This window comes from Coturnix japonica, chromosome 3, assembly GCF_001577835.2.
Source record: "Coturnix japonica isolate 7356 chromosome 3, Coturnix japonica 2.1, whole genome shotgun sequence".
Taxonomy (NCBI): Eukaryota; Metazoa; Chordata; class Aves; order Galliformes; family Phasianidae; genus Coturnix; species Coturnix japonica.
Window position 1 is genome coordinate 78,742,999 of NC_029518.1, and position 20,467 is coordinate 78,763,465.

The 20,467-nt window shown below is 35.7% G+C and overlaps 1 protein-coding gene across 8 annotated transcripts in view; it reads left to right on the forward strand.

Moving 5' to 3' along the window:
- Positions 1 to 20,467, forward strand: part of KHDRBS2 (KH RNA binding domain containing, signal transduction associated 2) — a 330,168-nt gene that overhangs the window by 201,481 nt on the left and 108,220 nt on the right. For all 8 annotated transcript variants that reach the window (XR_004306588.1, XR_004306589.1, XR_004306590.1 and 5 more), the window contains 2 exons: positions 5,138 to 5,265; positions 6,136 to 6,331. Coding sequence is in view for 1 of the 8 variants with exons in the window: in XM_015859163.2 (XP_015714649.1) it covers positions 5,138 to 5,265; positions 6,136 to 6,331 (324 nt within the window). In the remaining 7 variants the exon portion in view is untranslated. The remainder of the gene's footprint in view (positions 1 to 5,137; positions 5,266 to 6,135; positions 6,332 to 20,467) is intronic.

Sequence of the window (20,467 nt, forward strand, 5' to 3'; positions counted from 1 at the left end):
AAATTTGAGATTTTTGTGTCCTGGGATCTTTGAGAAGTATTTTAACCATTATATGGATATTAACCACAAGAAAACCATTTATCTGCAACTTCTTTTTCACTCAGTTAAAATCATGGAAAGTTTGATGCCTTAAATACATTCGAATAGGTAGGTGTTGTCTGTAAATTTAAGTTACCTTGTTAATCTGTCCTAGTTTTATCAAGACCATGAGGAGAATAGTCTGCCCTTTACATGATACACATCTGGGTTAATTGTACAAGGAATGTGAGTATGCTCTGAAGTGTCATCAATACAAAAGACCAAGTGAGCCCCAATCATACCTCAACATTGTCAGTGTGAAGAATTGTTATTATCATTTTTGGTCTGACATGCATAAATCTGCATTCTTAAGGTAGTTTGCATTTAACCTAAATTTCCCCTTAACCAGATAGAATGAAACTCATCTGTCACAGATAAAAATAAAGATATTTATTAACAATGCACATCATTCATACACATGGAAAGAACTGATTTATTATTTTTAACAGATTGATCTATCCCTGACTTCTATGAGCCTTTGTTATGGTAATGACAGACATGTATTCCTGAAATCCGTTGCCTCTGTCTAAGTCTTACCCTTTGATTGCTTTATAAACTCTCCTTCCTTGTCACTGTGTGTTCTTTTTAATTCAGGTCAGGTTATGCAGCTTGCATCACACATTCCTATTTTTTACAAAAGCATTTTTTACATTTGCTAACTTACATGCCTTCACATTTTTGCTGTACTTCCATTCTAGAATTGCCTCTGGATGAGCTGTTTCAGGTCTGATTTTGATACTGACAACTTCCCTTTGTTCCTAGCACAGCCAAGGCAACTGACTTAGTTAACCATTCCACATCTTCATAAATAAGCATTGTTGTGGTAGTTTGGGATAAATGTGTTCATGTAGCCTAGAACTCTAAATGTTTTATACAAATATGTACTTTGGTTTGGGGCACTTAGATAAACATTGTGATTTGATGGCTCTGGTTTATGTTGGCTTTGCTAAGACTGTAAATCCTTGGTGTATCTAAAAAGTCAGGATAAATATTTAGGAAAATAGACATGGGTGTGAGTGGTTGGCTCACCTACACTGATTGTTTGCAAACATTGACTGCTATGATGTACATACATCACTGGATGAACCTATAGACAATAATGTCATTAAGATATAAACCAGAGCAAATTACATATGTTAATGATATGTTAATTTCAGCTATAAGATTTCCAAATTAAATAAAATTTGTAAATACAGTACATTTCTCATGAGCTTATCTTAATATGAGGAGAATTTCTGTGAAACAATAAACTACTATAGTGTATAGCCGCTTAATTACACTTTGTTTAGTACAAGCATGTCTTGCCACATCTACTCTCGCTTGAGACTAGATATGTACGAAACATCAGCATAATTTTGTTCAAGTGCTAGGCTCTTGTGTACTTAGCCAAAGTTAAATATTCAGAGGGATACTCTCTGTAGCACTTATGAAAGATTAATTCAGTTTCTGCTTAATGAATAAGTTGAAGTGAGCATGTCTTTTGAAAATTTCAGATTTCAGATTTAGAACTTGTGGCTTCTGTTACTCCTTTTAAAGGGCATAAAGCATAAATGATCTATATAGAATTACATATTTAATGGAAATCTTTCTCTTTCAGGATACTCTTCCCAGCATTCTAATTACAGTTCTCCAGATACCTTTTTCTCTGTTTCTTGCCGTTTGAAAATACATTGTTCATATTTCTTAAGTGGGAGTAAGCTGGAAAACAAGGAGAATTGCATAATGGAGTGCATATTTGCAGATCCTGCTGTATTTATAAATTTAATTAGGATTTTCCTTTCAGTCAATGCTAAGATTTTTAATGATATTAACATCTGAGCAAAGAATTGGGGTTTTGAGGCAGTTTCTGTTAGAAGTTCATTTATACAAGAGTGTTCCAGAGGAAAGAGATTAAAGTAGCAACACAGGAAGTTTCAATTTGTGTTCTTTGCAGGCATTTCTTCCTTCGTTTTTCTTTTCTATTTTTTTCCCCCACACCTTTCTCTAACAAAATTTATTTGCAATATTAATGAAATTCACTCTTAGCATCACTGTGGAATCTGAAGGGCAAGCTCAATCAGCAAGCTTGAAATTATAATCCTTGTGAAGCCAGTGTGAATGAATAGCAGATGACATTAAGCAAGGCTCAGGAAATGGTGCATTTAGTTATTGCTGTAAATGTGATCTGATTGATTCTGTTTCTTTCCCTTTGTGTTTTATGGAACACGTTTATTTATGAAAATGTCTTTGTCTTATTACCATGTTAAAATGACAGATAAAAATGTGCGAAAAGTTTTGGGGATTGCTGTGAACTGAAAGCTATCATCTGGTTTACTAGCAAATTGGGGATTTACTTATAATTATGACTCTGCTGCAAATGTCACGTTGTTTTGTATAAATGTGATACTCTTCTGAATTGTACTGTTAGACTTTATTCCAGCTGCACTCCCTAAAAATTTAGAAATTCAGAAGTAAAATTATCACCAGGACTACACTCTCTAACTGCACAAAAAAGGTCAGCATCATGTCTTCAGACAGATTGCCCAGGCTTCTGATTTAGTAGTTTAGGGAAAAAGAGGCTTAGCTCCTTACTGGGATCTCTTCAGGATGTTTTCCTGTGATTAAACAAAAAATAGTGTCAGAACTGTTTGAAAACTTCCTCTCCTGTTTCTCCTTCATCACTCAAACCTCCCTCAGGTCACCAGCCTCTCCAATACTCAACGCAAGAGTTGGATTTTGCTTTCTAGCTCTAGTTTTTTTGTTTCATAAATCACAATTACCAAAAGTCATCCCTTCCAACAGTAGCTCCTGTTGAACAAGGGAATCTAAAAAAAAAATACCCTGGATACAGGTGAGAACTTCAAAGTCACAGAAATGTATATTGGAAGGGTCATCTGAAGGTCTTCTTCAGTATTTCTCTCCAAGCACTTTTACTGCCAGCAGTAAACAGAAAATCAGGGTAGTTATGTCTCTGTCTAGTTGAGTCTTGAATCTGTATTGCTTATTCAAGGTTTGCAGTAACTTTCTTCCAACAGTGCTTTAACTTAGTCTGTTATTTCCCAGCCTCTAAGAATATATGGGTCTGGTCATTGGAACAGATGTGTGGAATTCTGCACCACTTCTTGTTGGCCTTCAAGAAGTTTCTGTTGGTGCTTCTAGCTTCTTAACTTCACTCAAAATTTCAGCTCTGTAATTATTTGCTGATCAAGGGATGGAATTGCCCTGCATCCACTCTGAGCTTGTGTGACCTCACGTTGAATACTGTGTGCAGATTTTGGCACTACAATATAAGAAGGACATAACGTGTCTAAAGGATGGCTGTGAAGAGGCGGACGTGTCTAAGAGGAGAAGCTGTAAGAGGAAGTGACTGAGGTCATTTAGTTTGTTTAGTCATTTAGCTTGTTCAGAGCAGAGGAGGCTGAGGGGAGGGCTCGGGGCTACCTAAAGCTCCTCATGGGGGAGTAGAGGGGCAGTGCTGATCTCTCTGGTGACAACAACAGGACCCAAGAGAATGGCATGGAGCTGCATAAGGGAGGGTCAGGTTGGGTGTTAGGAAAAAGTTCTTCACCAGAGGTTGGTGTACAGGAACAAGCTGACCAGGGCAATGAGCAAAACCCCAAACTGCCAGAGTTCAAGGAGTATGTGGACAGCACTCTCAGACATACAGTTTGAATTTTGGATGGTCTTGTGTGGAGCCAGGAGTTGGACCTGATGGTCTGTTTAAGTCCCTTCCAGCTAAGGGACTTATTCTCTGATTCTGTGATTCTGTCATTTGCAGTGAGTAAACAATTTACTGTTAGTAACATCTGCAAAATTCTTAAGCTCATTTTGCTGCAAAGATAGCTGATTATACATCCAACTCCAGAATTTTGGTAAGGATTAGAAATTGGTGAAATCCAGGTTCTGTCTTGCTGTTTGTTTGGTCTAACTTGACTAGAAAGAAGTGTCACCTGTAGCTCAACCTAGACATTTGCCCATCTGAGAAGTAGCTGGTACTGTGGTGTTTTTGGATTCTTGAATGCTAGTCCATGACAGTTTCCTGTTGAAGGATGTAGAATTTGAAGTGTTGAAAACCTATAGTACTTTCTCTTTTGAAACATTAGTTAACTGTTGCAGAGTTCTCCTGCCAGAGAGATGGCTACTGCAATGAGCTCTTATTACTGTGCTCAGCTGAAAGCAAAATAAAAGAAACTAAAGAAGAAGGGAATTCTGACCAAGACAAAGGCTATAAAATCAGTTAAAATTACCCAATATTATATATTTTGAGTCAGTAAGAAAAGGACAATCATCCAGTTTTCTGTTTACTGAGCTAGCAGAAGCTTGCAGTGCTGTAGAGTTGATACCCTGCAGACTTAGAATGGGCCTATTTTATATAATTGAACAATTTTATACAGTAAACATTGCCTTTTTGCTCCTAAAGAGAACTCCTTTCAAAAGTTCTTTAGTGAATATACAGAATAACTGAAGGCAGCAATCAATGATGATAAAATTCAGTAAATGATACAACAGTAGGGTTTAATTTCATAATGCTATAATCACTGGTATGTTTTTGTGAAACCATCCAATCAAAAGCATGCAGTGTGTATTTTTTATGCGAAAGTGCAGTGTTAGGTGAAATCTGTGCTTGGAGTACATAAGAGTAGACAATGATCTCTGCCAGAAAAATATCTCAAATATTCTTTTTTTTTTTTTTTCTTTTTGTTCTTATTTCACGCTGTTTCAGATTTGTACCTTCTGTATGTGAAAGTCTATTTGCATCTTGTTTACAGATACAAACTCTTTGTGTTTACACCTTGTGTGCCTTTTGTTTTCAGTTTTGTGCGTACATCTTGTTTATAGCCATCTTAAGTATACAGATAAATTTGTCTGACTGCATATTATTAATATTTTTCCAGTCTACAAATACGTCAATTTCATATAATCTGTGCATACAAAACAAATAATATTGTAGCCTACAGATAATAATGAAAGGCAGGTTATTCAAACAGCATCTTTGTTGTTTCTTTAATTTCTGTTTTGAGTTGTTTGGCAGCTCAGAAAAAATACAACATTTCAGGAAGTTTCATCTTTTGCATTTTAGGATTATAATGATGAAATTCGTCAAGAGCAACTGAGAGAGCTGTCATATTTGAATGGCTCTGAAGATTCGGCACGTGGACGGGGTATTCGAGGAAGAGGGATCCGTGTGCCACCTGCAGCTCCTTCAAGGTGTGGTAGCCTAATCTATTATGCTAATAGTTTTAGAAAGTGTAAACAGTGGCAAAATAAGCAGTTAAAAATAATAATTAAAAACATTGCAGTCAGTAAATCAAAAGGTTTTTCTTTTGAGAACTTGTGCTGTCTACCTTGCTTTTCTGATATATCCTCCTTCTGGTGAGGCAAATCTAGTTACCAGAACCATGTTTTAACCAAGATCTGCTGCTGCGGCTTCTAACATACCAGTGTTTTCGATTTAGCATAAATAAAGGACAGGATGCTAAACTAAACCTTTCTCGGCTTGTCTATATGTGCTGCTCTCTCTGTAAAGTGGGGAATGTTGAATCTCATGCTATCCTTTGCTTGTGCTGAACTAAACTGAACAGGAGCAAAAGTTCTTACTCTCATTTTATACTCCCTGCTTTCCCTTTGCCCTCCTCTGCTATCCAGCATTATCTTCTGCCAGACAGATTTTCCCGTCCACCAATAAACTTGAGACAGACAGTGATAACTGCTTTTGTATTTTGGAAGCAATAGAAAAATTCCTCTTTTTTTCTTGTTTTGGAACTACTTCAGTGTAACTCTGCAAATTGAATCATGGTGCTCCAGGATTGCATTAGTACAAGTAAAAAAAAAAAAAAAAAAAAAAAAAGGGAATCAGATGATTCTAAGCAATGAGTAGCTTAGAAATAATGTCCTTCCATAACAGAAGTTCTGCATGAGATACTGCCTAAAAGAGCTTGACATCGTAGCTGCCAAAACCCATAGTAGTATGACATTTTAAATAGCAGTAAAAAGACAAAAGCCTTTATAGCAGGGTAGCACTTGCCTGTCCTCCCTTAACATACACCCCAGAGCATTCACCTCTTTTTGTTCCCACAGGGGCCGTGGGGGTGCGATTCCTCCGCCCCTCCCTGGACGAGGTGCCCAAGCCCCCAGAGGAGCACCAGTGACTCGTGGAGCCCTCCCCGTCCCACCTGTAGCAAGAGGTGTTCCCACACCTCGAGCAAGGGGGGCCCCAGCAGTCCCAGGCTACAGACCACCCCCACCACCTGCACATGAGGCATATGAAGAATATGTAAGTAATTGCATGCATCAGTAACAGATGTGACCCAAACTGCTGTGTTGAGCTACTAGTACCTTTGAAGCAGAAGAATCTAGTCAAATAAGCTCTCTGTCTCTACTGAATACCTCCTGCCGGTGAATCACAGTCTAGGTCATATAATGTGGCAGCAGAATTATGGTTCTGGTGATGTGAGTTCACAGAGCTTTTCACAGCTTAGTTTTGGATATGAGAAGATTGAGCTGGTTAGCTCTCAGTATATCACAAAAGAGCAACACAGACTATAAATGAAGTCTAAAGATTGCTGTAGTTGAAAAATTCTCTTTAATGTTGGCAAAGTTCTTAGGAACATAATATCCTTTCTAAGAAAATAAGATTTCTTTATTCTTCTGAATCCCTATTACACAAGGATCTATGGATTTTTACTTGTATTCATAGTTATGTTACAGATACCTAACAAATAGAAATACTGGTAATTTTCATGTAAACTGATACAGTTACGCATATTTAGAGAGAAGTAGTGGTAGTGTCACCTTTTCCTTATGAAGTGCTACAAGTAATTGTGCTGTAAACATCAAAGCTTTCAAGTCATCCTCATTAATGTTCCCTCCTGGAACTATCACCATAACAACAGATTTTCAAGTAGAGGAAAAAAAAAATACCATCAAATATAGAATCTGACTTTTCCTCGCTGTAACAAATCCAAAGGTAAGAACATCCCATCCACACTTTAATTCACTCAAAGAACCATTGAGAAGATGATAGAATTTTATTGAGAAGATTCAGTTTTATTCAATTAGAAAGGCCTTCTGGTAAATCTTTACTCAACCATCTGTATCTGTAGAGTTGAGGTTAGGTCATGGCCATTACAAATCAGGGGCTCGTTTTCTGTCAATGCCAAGAGCCAAGTTGAACAACAGCTGTAAATAAAAGAGGACTGAAATTAAGTCACTCTCTGCTATTATTTACCTCAACACAGTTTCTATTTTTTAATGAGTTAAAAGCCCTGCTTGGGGAAAAACAAAAAAAACCAAAAAAAAAAACCAAAAAAAAACCAAAAAAAAAAAAAAAGAGAAAGAAAGAAAGAAAGAAAGAAAGAAAGAAAGAAAGAAAGAAAGAAAGAAAGAAAGAAAGAAAGAAAGAAAGAAAGAAAGAAAGAAAGAANAAGAAAGAAAGAAAGAAAGAAAGAAAGAAAGAAAGAAAGAAAGAAAGAAAGAAAGAAAGAAAGAAAGAAAGAAAGAAAGAAAATGAAAAAAGGAAGAAAAAAAAAAAAGGATAAAAAAAAGATATCCCTAATTAATGGTTAATATATTATCTATTTGTTGCATAATATCTGAAATCTTCCTGTTCTGTGCAGAGTTCTTTTCCTAATCCACAAGTGACAGGATCTTTGTAATTTAAGATTAAGATTATAAATGAAATTAATCTTTTTTTCATCTACAGTGCTGGGAAATGTCCCAAGATATTAAACAGATTTTAGGAAACATTTCTTAGCCATTTCCTGGTTGGCAAGTATACAAAGAGAAGTTGTTGAGGCAGCTGGATTACAGAAGATTAGAAAAAATGTTCAGACACTTCTACATTGTTTTTACTCTCGGAAACACAATATATACACACAAAAGTGATTTTAATTTATAATAGAGTACTCCAATGAAACCTAGTGCTTCTATTTTACCTACTTAAGTAGCAGTAAACATTTTTCTTGCAGAGCAAAATCATATGTTTTGGAAATCCTTCAGTCTGCTACATCCTTTCAACATCTATATGCACAGCTGGGAATATATGGGCTTTCCCAGGTTTGCCATCATCCAACAGTTTGCAATGAAGATCTCTCTCTTCCTTATTTGGAGAGAGTAATGAACATAATCCAAATACATCTTGCTATCTTGTGGACTGAGATAGCACTTAAAACTGTTGGTGTAGAGGTACAAGGAAAAGTTCAGTGTGAATTGCTTAATGATATTTTGTGGGAAAATATTTTTTATTTTGAATGTAGTAATGAACACCATTTTTCTTCCTAAATAGCAATTGAACTATTTGTCTGTCTTGATGCTGAAAACAAGTGAATTTATTTGTTGACCAGCAACAAATGTCACGTGTAATTGTTGTTCTTTCACGATCAATCCCAGAGATGAAAAACTAATTTACAGTGAATAATTCATCCAATTTACTCTGTCTCATTTTCTGCTTGTAGGCAATTCACAAGAATATTACAATTTCTTTATATGTTAGTGTCTTTCATTTTTGAGAATGGTGCTCTACTACAAATTTTGCATAGGATATGCAAGCACCTTTGGTTTGATTAGCAGAGCACGTGGGTGCAGTGTCACTGATTTTGTGTAACTGCATTTTTTATTTCCTTTTACTCTAATAAAATATACTCATTTTGATGCTAAGTTTAAAGTGAACTCAAGAAGTAAAATAGTTTTGAACTACTTTCAGAAAAGAGGAGGGCTATTTAGGAATGTGTCCAGTTGGGCAGCCATGCAGTGAGGGAGGAGTGGAACATTTCACACCCTTTTCTTCACTTGCTCTTGAAAAAGAAACACAGCTTTTATTGGGTGTACCTTAAACAGTGTCTCTGAGGGACTTCTGAAGACCACCTACAGGAAGCAGAGATACAGACATTAGAGAGAAAATGCAGAGGAAAGTAATGGTTGCTACTTGAACTTACATGCCTTAAAAGCAGCTTGTTATGTTTGAATTTGAATGGAGATCTTGATGAATTAACTATGCTGCATTTATGATCAAAAGGTTTGTCTTAGGTTTGTAACCTGGTGACTAAGAGTACTCTGCAAAGGTGACTGACCTTAGTTCAGTGCAGCTGATTTGTACAATGTGCTCTGTTTAAGGTGATGTTCACTTGACTGAAGTTCAGAACAAAGGTTTGAATTGGTCATTGTGAACTTTCCTCAAAAGAAGTTAATTCAGAAGCATTGCCATACTGAAAATATCCTTGACAAGGATTCAAAGCTTTATTAAAAACAAAGAAACAACAGCCTTCTGAACCCTCACCTCTGTTTTCACAGGAAATCACACAAAGCAATTCCCAATTAAATGCATTATGGATCAATAGTCAGAATAATTCCACACATTAAGTATATGAATCAATTTGAATTATTTTTTAATTCTACTTTCCAAGTCTAGTAACATATGCCACCACTAGTTTGCAGCAATTAGTCAGTCTGGAACTTTCCAGGAATACTGTTTTACCACCAGGTTGTTGTTTTACTTAAAGGATGCTGAAGACACAAAAGTGGATGATAAAATGGAAGCAATGCCAGCAGAGTTTAGTGAAATATATATATATATATATCTGTTTGGAATTTATCAAATTAAATTTTTTAATTAGGTCCATATTCTACATTGCATTAGGCGGAGATATTTTGAGTAGAGAGAATGGTACTGGAATTGCATTTTAATTGCTTCTTTTTAACTTACATCATATATAGTTGTGGTTTGCAGCATTCCATTTGTTTGTTAGAGATCTGATATCAAACCAAATTTTATGCTGGTTATGTATCAGTACACCGAGATAGGAGATGGCAAATAAAAATGAGTTCAGACATTATTTCAGCCCTTCATTACAACCTTTATTGATAAGGTCCATGGAATTATTGATTTTGTGCCATTTTCTCATTACAGTAGTTAAGATTTGCTTTGTTGAATGTGTACTTTTTTCATATACTTGAAGAATATGAAGCATAGTCAGGAAAATTAATAGTTATCATCATTACAAATTGAGGGAAGACTTCTGGAGTCTTTTCTCAACAACAGTAAGCAATTTTAAAGGTTAAGCACATTTTGAGACAACAAAAGAATGATAGACAAGACTCTTTACTATTCATGATTTACACAGTAGTGTGACAGTGCTTGAGCAAACCTTCTACTGGAAGGAATATCCTGCTGAGGCAAAAAAGACACTAATTATTTTAAACAATATAGTTTGTTTATATGAATCTAAGTCAAAAAGTACATGTACTTCCTGGTCATGCTTTGGAAGTTGTTTGTCTCTGGAGTTTCAGTCTTCTTAATCATAATGAGCTATAACAAAAAACAGTGATGGCTTTCTTTTTATTTTTAAGAGCTATGGTAAGACTTGTTAAAAAGTTTAACTTACATTTAGGCTATTTCAAATATTTAGTTGATGTTCAAATTAAAATATATTCTTTAAAATAATCGTTCTTTATTGTCTCACTAGGAAATTCCTTCCAGTAGAAGATCTAGAAGTGACCTACCACTCAATCCCTTATGCCAGATGTGAAGAATTGTAAACTAGAATAAATTTAAGACAAAAATACACATAAATTTCAAATATTACTTGCACTTTCAGTTTCATTCATGGCTGGAAAAGGGCAGGACCTCCAAATAGCTAGGGTATGGTTCAAAGGAAAACAGAGTAGCTTCCAATTCAAGATAGCATTAATATTTGTAGTAATATAAATTAGTTTTACTAAGCATTTATGAACTGCTTCAGCCAAGCTGAATCACAAAATTGACGTCAAACTTCTAGCAAAGATATAATATTGTATTTTAATTCAACTTTTATTGTAGTAAATAGGCAAGAGTTTCTACAACACCATGCACAGAGAGGCACTCATCTTAATATGAATGCGTAGATAAGGCTCTTGCATTTATGAATACATATATGATTTGTTTACAAGGAATACACCAGCCTGTCAAGACACTGGTGTGGTACAGCCAGATAAAAGGGCAATTTTAAATAAAAATATTCTTTTGCTTCTCATTTTATTGATCAAACTGGCCAAACATAGCTTTTGGTAATCTTCTGGAATGAATGAAAAGCTGCGCTCAATCAAAGTCACTGAGAAAGAACAACACAATAAGATAGATTATGCTTTTAATGTCATGCTGTTCTTCTTCTCATTTCAAGCTATTTAAAATGAAAGCAAATGTCACACTCAGCTGTTCATTCTAAGCCCAATGGTTATTTACATTTTTTCAACGGTTTTCAAACAAACTGAAACAATTATGCTCATGTTTACTCCGTGCCAACCTAGATGTTTTGTCACACTTACACATTTTGAAAAGAATAATCGACATTTACAGGTGACTCTAATTCCCAAAATTATGCTTGTGAAGGCTCTGCTTAACATTTTAAACTGAAATTCTCAGGGATTTTTAATCTATTCTATCTGCTACTTTGAATGTAGATTGAAACTGTATGTAAAGACTTGCACTTCTGCATCATGACTTGTTTGTGCCTGTATTAATTCGTCAATGAATGTGTTAAAATGAGCAACTAGTACTTGATTCTGCTACTTTGAAAGTCAATTTCTATAATCTCAGCAGGATGTTCTCAGTGAGAATGAGTGGGAAAACTAAAGAGACTTGTTCTAAATCTTGAAACAGTGAAATACATTAGACAGAATGACAGTCAAAGGCTTTTTTTTTTTTTAATTAATATTTGTGAGTTTGGGGATGTGCCATTTCTTGATTTCTGTGCACCTTCCATATGAAAAGAATCAATGAGAAATGTACTGGGGCTAAAGATCATTTGAATAAAGCTGGAATTATAGACATGGGAGTCAACGTGGCTGAACAACATATTGATTAAATATGATTGATTACCCACTTATGCCCAAGGCGCTTATAGAAAGAACTAAGCTACATTCAACTTACATCTTCTCTGACATGAAAAATCAGATTTTGTTTTTACAATAATAGCAATAAACAGGATATTGTCTATATTATCTGAAAGGCACTGCTGGGCTTTAAAATAATTCTGTGAATGGTCGTCTCTTGGAGAAGCAGTGGATTTCTCTAATAATTATTCAAACTTTGGAGAATTTAGTCCATTGATAATTTAAAAACATCTATTGTGAAAAATTCCAGCAACTTAATTACAGAATTAAAATAGCAGCAACTTTTTCACATAAGAGCAAATATCACAGTCAGCCTTAAACCATCAGTGTCTATTAAACTGAAATTCTGGAGCTTTTCAGTTACATGTGCAAAGTGTAGTTTGGTTCACATTCTTTTAGTTGATAGTCTAAAGAAATCACTTTTATGCTATGAAAACAAGTGGTTTTGTAAATATGAATACTGTTTTTAGACTCAGAACTTCCATGAATTTCTCAGAAATTTGTAATGTGCTGTAAAGCAGACTTCTACTACATGACTTTCTTGATTCTAGATTTTAGATTTGATTCTAGATTTTAGATTTAGATTTTAGATTTGATTCTAAAACTAATATTTATTCAGTGAACTAAACTTTACTTATAAAATAACATAAAACTTTAGTATCCACTTGTAAATGCTCCAGAAAGATTTATTTATTTATTTATTTCTGTGAAGAATAAACTCTTCTATTGTCCTTTCGATGCTCTCCTTACTTTGCAAAAATATTTCTCTCCTTATCAAGTTTTCAGTTCAAAATTGTCTTCTATGCTAGATGTATTATAGAAGAAAATGCTGATGCAGCTGTACGTGTTTCAGTGTTATACATGATGTTAATACAACTATAGCCTAATAAATATTTATATTTGTTGTAACAAGATCTAAGTGAAGGGTATCTCTCAACTGATCATCCAGCTTTCATATGGTCCTTAAATATTCATAGTGTATGCTGTTATATTCATAAGATCCTACATTAAAAATATATGAAGTGTTCTCCATAGATACAGATTTTTACTGCTTGGTGCAATGCACCATTTGATCATTAAAGAGTGCAATTGTTCAGGAGCCTGTAGCCAAAAGTACTTGTCTACCATCATTTGGATATGTCCCAGTTCATCGTTTGACTATTTGTCTGATAGAGAGCAGTCTTGGTAGGTACAAAATGACTCTGTAAGCATTTTCTGGCTAAATTTGTTTTTGTGACTGCATCTCTATCCATGTTTTTCTTTTTATGACAAGTTGCAAAGGTAAGTTATAAGCTTGTATTTTGTGCAAATGTATACAAGTGTAGAGGACTGCTATTAAAGAATTGGGGCAAATCCAATTTAGTAAGAGTTCAGTTATTGTGTAAGTTGAGTAACAACAGAAGGCTAGCGTTTTTTTCTCAGAATATCTTAGCCAAATTTAGTCCACCACAGACTAAATAATTTCAGACTGCAAGGTTCATCATCAACTGGAGTTCCTGAGGAGCCAAGCACACATAAATTCTGTGGTAATGAGAAAATCTCAGTGCATGCTGCTATTTCTTGCAGACTGTTAAGCACAGAAACCTCAGATGTGCCAGACAGTTGAAGCAGCCTTTAGTTCTGGTTTTGGAAAAGAGCATTAGGTGACAAGATGCTGTAACACTTAACATTACCACATCAACTTTGCCTCTGGCTTACCAGTCTTTCTCATGTATACCAGCATAGCCTTTGCAGTAAACACACATTAGTAACTAGTGACTCATTAGTTCAGTACATAAACAGACTGCTCTGTATATCAGTAGATTTCACATGTAGCCAACAGTGCTACCATATTGCTTTTATATTTTTTTATCAGAAACTTGTAGCTAAAATATCAGCCGCGCAGCTTAGGAACCATATTATATGAAATCTTGTATAGGTTGCTTCAAAACATTTTTGTTTTCCTGAGCTTTTAAAGAGTTTCAAGAAGCTTTCATCACGGTTCATCTGCTTTCTTTTCAGCTCATCCATGATATTATTATCTTGCAAAAGAATACATCTATGTGAAACTGCAGTGATAGCTTTTTAGCAGCTGCACTTAGAATCGAAAACAAACATTTCAGAGCACAGTTCTGTTTCATTCTCTGCCTAATCGACATTTTTGCCACTTAATGCTTACTCAGAATAATTGAAAAGAGGGATTTGTATTTGGTGTAATAAAAGGCCTTAAAAGTGGTCTTATATCCCTATAACATTTTTTCCTTCAAAACGTTCAGTGTATTTGCAACTCTGAATTTTAGTTATACATAGAAAGAAATCAGTTCTGCTAGGTGAATTATCTCATGTTTTTGGATCCATATGCCTGTTTTTTTCAAGTATTTAAGGAAGGTTCAAATGTATACCTTAGAATTTCACACACATGCACATACATTTGTATATGTCATGCATACGTTGGTATAGATGAGGCTGGCTCAAGCTGTGTCATGAATGCAGGCCATCTGCCAGTACATGGCAGCAGTTTCTTGCCCTTGGAGAGAATGTGGATGTCCCATTATGTAGTATTGTCAGAGGGAGAAGGGTTTATAACTCTGTAACTGCCTTAGTATTTCCAGTAAATTGTTGTTTGAGTATGGAGATGCATGCTTACATCCTGGTACTCATGTGCATGCATGTTGTCAATGCAGTACAGAAAAATATGGTACACTTCTTTTAGCACATCTATCTGTCATGACTTTATATTGTAGCCTGCAGTGTGCATGAGTAACACAGTAAGAAACCCTTTCTCTGAAAGATCAGAGGAATACACTTTTTAAATCATATATTTTCTAATTATGCATTTTTTTGTAAGACATATTGATTTGCTCTCACTTTAAAGCTGTACTGTAGAAAATTATTTTTCAGCTGTCTTCCCTGGGTCAGTGTTAAGATGCAAGTAAGAATTCTCATTCTGCTCTTTTCTTAGCTCAGTCTGGTGCAGCCTAACCACAGGTTCAAAACTGTGGTCCTGCCTTTGGAAACTTGTCAGGCAATAATCTGAAAAGCTGGTGCAGATCTGCCAGAAAGAGTATTTAACATTCACCAATTCTTGTCTTGGAGAAAATAACAAATGATAAATTCTTACCCATCTCCCCATTATGCTCATTAGTATGTATAATCTGGCATTGTATATTTGAGGCAGAATCACACAGAATCACAGAATTACCCGGGTTGGAAGGGACCTCAAGGATCATGTAGTTCCAACCCCCCTGCCTAGCAGGGCCACCAAACATACACATTTACTAGATCAGGTTGCCCAGGGCCCCATCCAACCTGGTCTTGAACACCTCCAAGGACGGGGCATCCACAACCTCACTGGGCAGCCTGTTCCAGGACCTAACCACCCTTCTAGTAAAGAACTTTCCCCTAACATCCAACCTAAATCTTCCCTCCTTCAACTTAAAACCATTTCCCCTAGTCCTGCTATTATCAGCCCTTTCGAAGAGTTTACTCCCCTCCTGGGAGTAAGTTCCCTTCAGGTACTGAAAGGCTGCAATGAGGTCACCCCGCAACCTTCTCTTCTCCAAACTGAACAAACCCAACTCCCTCAGCCTGTCCTCATAGGGGAGGTGCTCCAGCCCCCTGATCATCTTTGTGGCCCTCCTCTGGACCCTTTCCAAAATCTCCATATCTTTTTTGTACTGAGGGCTCCACACCTGGACACAGTACTCCAGATGGGGCCTCACAAGAGCAGAGTAGAGAGGGACGATCACCTCCCTATCCCTGCTGACCACCCCTCTCCTGATGGAGCCCAGGATCCCATTTGCTTTCCGGGCTGCCAGAGCGCACTGCTGGCTCATGTTAAGTTTCTCATCTATCAGGATCCCTAGGTCTTTTTCAGCCGAGCTGCTCTCAAGGACAACTCCTCCCAGCCTGTACAGGTGCCTGGGGTTCTTCCAGCCCAAGTGCAAAACCTTGCACTTTTCCGTGTTGAACCTCATTAGGTTCACCCGAGCCCAGCTTTCCAGCCTGTCAAGGTCCCTCTGAATGGCATCCGTTCCCTCCACCAGAGAGGAAGATATGGTATAGTGGCTCTGGGACCATAAAGTGCATAGCTAGAGATGAAAAATGTTCTTTCTCCATACTCACCTGCTTTTTTTCCCAATGAAATTCTGTTGGTTTGCATTTTAATAGCTGCTACAATCATTGTAAGTGCTATTATTGGTCATTGTCTAATAACTCTCTTAGACTAGCTGCTGTTGTTTTCTAGCTCTTGTTGATATCATACAAAAATGCATGGAGTGTAACATCTGAAATCATCCACAGTACTACATCTAATAAGTTAAATTAGATAGATTGACATATCTCAAGAATATATTAGGAACTTAGTATCTTAAAACTTAGTATTTTAATTATACATTAGTGTCATGTGGAAAATTTCTTTAAAAAAAGTCTTCACTAAACTGGTAAAGATTTTATTTTAGTCTGTTAAGTCTGGATATAAATAAAACACTAAAATGTGCAGTTCCGGTGAAAGAAAATGATTATAAACAAAAGCCAAGACTGTACAGATCAGGCTACAGAGAAGAAGGAGAGAGGACCCCGTGCTTCATTGCAAGATAAATTTTGTCAAATTTCAGTATAGACACTACCTGACAGAAAAAAAGAAAGAAAAAGAAGAAGCAGAGAAGCACTGAAACACTGTTGTTAACTCTGAGTGCATCTGTCAGATAACTTAGAAACCACGAGCATCTGTCATTTTTCACTTTCCTTGAACTGCCCTTTCATGGGCAGTTCCTTTTTTTTTAAAAAAAAGTAACCATTTAAAAAAAAAAAAAAATTCTCAGAATTCTTTTAACTGATATCTGTTGAGGGATATATTATAAGTAGCCATTTTGAAACAACCAGCAAACAAGAGCCAAGTATTTTTTTTTTCATTCTTTTTTCTTCATTTCGTTCATGTTTCATTTGTTTGCTATATATCCATTTCACTCACATTTCACTTGTTTATTTTCTGTGGAATAAGAAATATCTCTGATGCAACTGATTTGTCTTGTGTTTGCATGTCTGTCACTTTGTGTAGTTCTGGAGTATAATTACATACAAGCAAGGTTACTACAACATTTTCTGCTACAGTCAATAACTATGGGACTGAATCAATGTTTGCTGTGTACACTATTTCTACTTTCATGCAAAGTGCCATATGGAAGGGAATGAGAGTGTTTTCCTCCTTCAGAATGTGTAGTTGTATTGGGGTATCCGCTTGTCTAGAGTGCATTAGGAATGAATCTTTTAAGTCCCTAAAGACTGAGGAAAAACTTGACAAAGCTAAAGGTACCTACATAAGTGGGTTTTTGGTTTTTTTGTTTTGTTTTGTTTTTTTTTTCTTAACATCATACAAGAAAGTAAAACCAACTTGGATGTCATTAATTACAGTCATTCCTTTGCTTATGCAGGATCCAGAAATTTATTATTGATGTTTTCAATCAAAGAGATATTTCAAAGAGATATTTCAAGCCCTTAATTTCCTTGTGAGAACAGGTTTTAAATTCTAAATTGTAGATGTTATTTTTCCATAGATGTCATTCATTCATTTTGTACAAAGCATATGGTAAAAAAAAAAAAAAAAAAAAGAAAGGTTGTTCTAACTGTTAAAAAAATCCTACCTAAGAGTCAATCACATCCCTATGAGGAAAGCAGACAATAATGTGCCAAGAAGACAAAAACTGTTTTGATAGCTCCTGATTGAATGGTTCAGATGAGACTCAATTTTGAAAGAAGACTTCTAAAAGATCTGCTTTCTCTCAAGACCTAAATCTATCTGTACACAGAGTACACAGTCATTTTTTTTATTTTTTAATTTTTTTTTGTATTAGAGAAAATGAATTGAAGGAAGAATAAGCATTCAGTTCCTCTCTGAAAATACAGACTTATTCATGCTTCATCAGAATTTGTTTATTTAGGGATTAGTAAGCTAAATAACCCCAGCCTTCTCAGCTCGTGCACTCAAAATCATGCATTCTGACATGCTAAATTGTTCTATAAAGAACACTTCTGTTCAGAAAGAACTGGCTTATTCTGCACTGCATGTTTTATCTTCAGAGTTTGTCTTCTTTTACTGTCCTGTAATTTTCTGACTGTTTTTTAGAAAAAGAACATGAAAAATCCAATGAGACATTTTTCTTCTAAGTTCAAAGCTTTATGAACCTATTGCTTATTTATTTATTGAAGCTTGCTTGATGCAGGCTGGAGTTTTATAACTGTTTTGTTTGTTTAACAATTTTATCAGTAATCCAGATAACGGGAATTGTGTGCACTCCTAGTAAACTTGAAGATGAAGATGATACCAAATTAGTCAGAGCTGTTAATCTTCTTGTGGCTTTGTAGAGGGTTTTGGATTGACTGGGTCAGTGGGCCAAGTCCAGTCACATGGCAGTCAACAAGGCTTAGTGCTGAGTCCTGCACTAAGGTTACAGCAAACCCATGCAGCAATACAGTCTTGAGAAAGCATGGCTGGAAGGTTGCCTGACAGAAAAGGTGGCCAAGATGGCCAGTGGCATCCTGGACTGTATAATAGTGTGGCCAGCAGGACTAGGAAAGAGATTGTCCCCTTCTATGTGGAACTGGTGGAACTGCAGCACAAATACTATGTTCAGTTTTGTGCACCTCGTTAAAAGAAAGACATTGAGTAGCACACGTGTGTGCAGAAAAGAACAACAAATCTGTTAGATGGATAGAAAAACGAAAGTTATGAGAATAGGCTGAAGGAGTTAGAGTTGTTTGATCTGGAGAAGAGGAGGGTGAGGGAAGACCTTGCTGCTCGCTCCAGCTACCTAAAATGAGGTTGAAGCAGGAAGAGTGCTGGTCTCTTTTATCAGCTGACAAGTGAGAAGCACTGGGGAAGCACTAGAGAAAGATTGGATATCACAAAGAATTTCTTTGTGGAGGGAGTGGTCAAACACTGGAAGAGGAAATTTAGGGAAGTAAGGAATTAATACAACCTTTTAAGTGTTGCAGTTATTATGCTAGTAGGTAACTAGGGAGCAAGGGAGAATCTGAGTATATGCAGTTATCTTTTACTCTGCACAGGAAGAGTCTGCAATGGAAACTGTGAATTTTAAAAATAACATTTCTATGTGTGCCAAGCAAAAAAGAAATTTCCACAGTACTATGATGAAACTTGCCTTTTCTAATGATTTTTGAAGTGACCCACTTGGCAGAGGGCATCTCTTTCAGACAAACTAGGAAATGTGATAGATTGCCCAAATATTTGTACAGTCCAGATGTAATGGCTTGATTCATTTTAATTGATATAGTGCTTCTAGGATTTTAGATTAGTAGTTTTGATTTAAATGCTCCTAAAGCAAAACACACACAAAAAACAGATGGACTCTTTGAATTAGAGTTGTTTGTCCTATATAGTCATTGTGGAGATACAAGTACAAACAAATGTCTAACAAAACACCCTGTTTAAATTTTAGTAAGTAGCTTGAAAGAGTCAGACACAAAGTCAAAGTCCTTTACCAATCCTGAAGGAAAAAAAAAAAAAAAAAAAGAAAAAAAAAAAGAATCATACATAATCTTTCTACTAAGAGGTTTATTGAACACAACATGAATGTAAGGATTATTCCAAAGACTGCTGGCCACTGTATGAGTTGACCTTGTGATTTACGGCTGCAATAACATGCCCTGCATGAATTTCATGACATAACAATCTGTCAGTTCTCACAGCTATAAAATATAAAGTCAGCCCTTAGAGATAACTGAGTCAGCCTTGCAATGATGGCCATTTCAAAAGCTTTGCTTAGTTCAATAATGAAATGATGATGTGCCTTAAAATGTCATGCTTTAGTTATAAGGCTAACAATCCTATTAAGCTATAATGCAGTTGATAGGTATAGTAAGATATTCTAAGCAGTAATCTAGTCCAAAGTAATGTATTGGATCTGTTACAGAATACAGGGTCAGGAAGTGTCAAAGGTCCATAAGCAATGTAGTAAAGGAATGTGATATGGCAACCAGGTTATTTAGTGAGTTAATCAAAATATTCACAATATTTTTAATTCAAATATGGAGAATCAGAGTGTTCCAACTTTCTTCAGCTGTTGAGTGCTATGATTTTATGTGGTTAAGTCAGATTTCCACAGTAGTTAATCTAGTGTACAAGTATAAAACAAAAATGTGCATCAATCTTCAAATTGTTTCTATGCATGCTAATAGTTTGCAGTAGCAGAATGCAAAACTTTATATCATCTGCATGGTGACTGAAGCCTTTACAGGAACATATAATATATAACTTATATAAGACATTATTCTTTTATATATGAGTCTTTTTTTTTTTTTTTNTTTTTTTTTTTTTTTTTTCTTTTTTTTTTTTTCTTTTTTTCCATTGAAAGATGAGCTTAAGCTAAATTTGTCTGATTTAATAGATAAACAACTTTGGTATGTTTCAAGAAATCAGAGAGTTTTCTTTGCAGTAATAGAGCAGGAGAGAAAGTTTGCAATGGCTTCATGTTGGAGTTCACTGTGTAATCTATGGCTGATCCCTAAGGAGTTTCTGTCTCTAGAATGGAACAAGCTTTACCTTTTG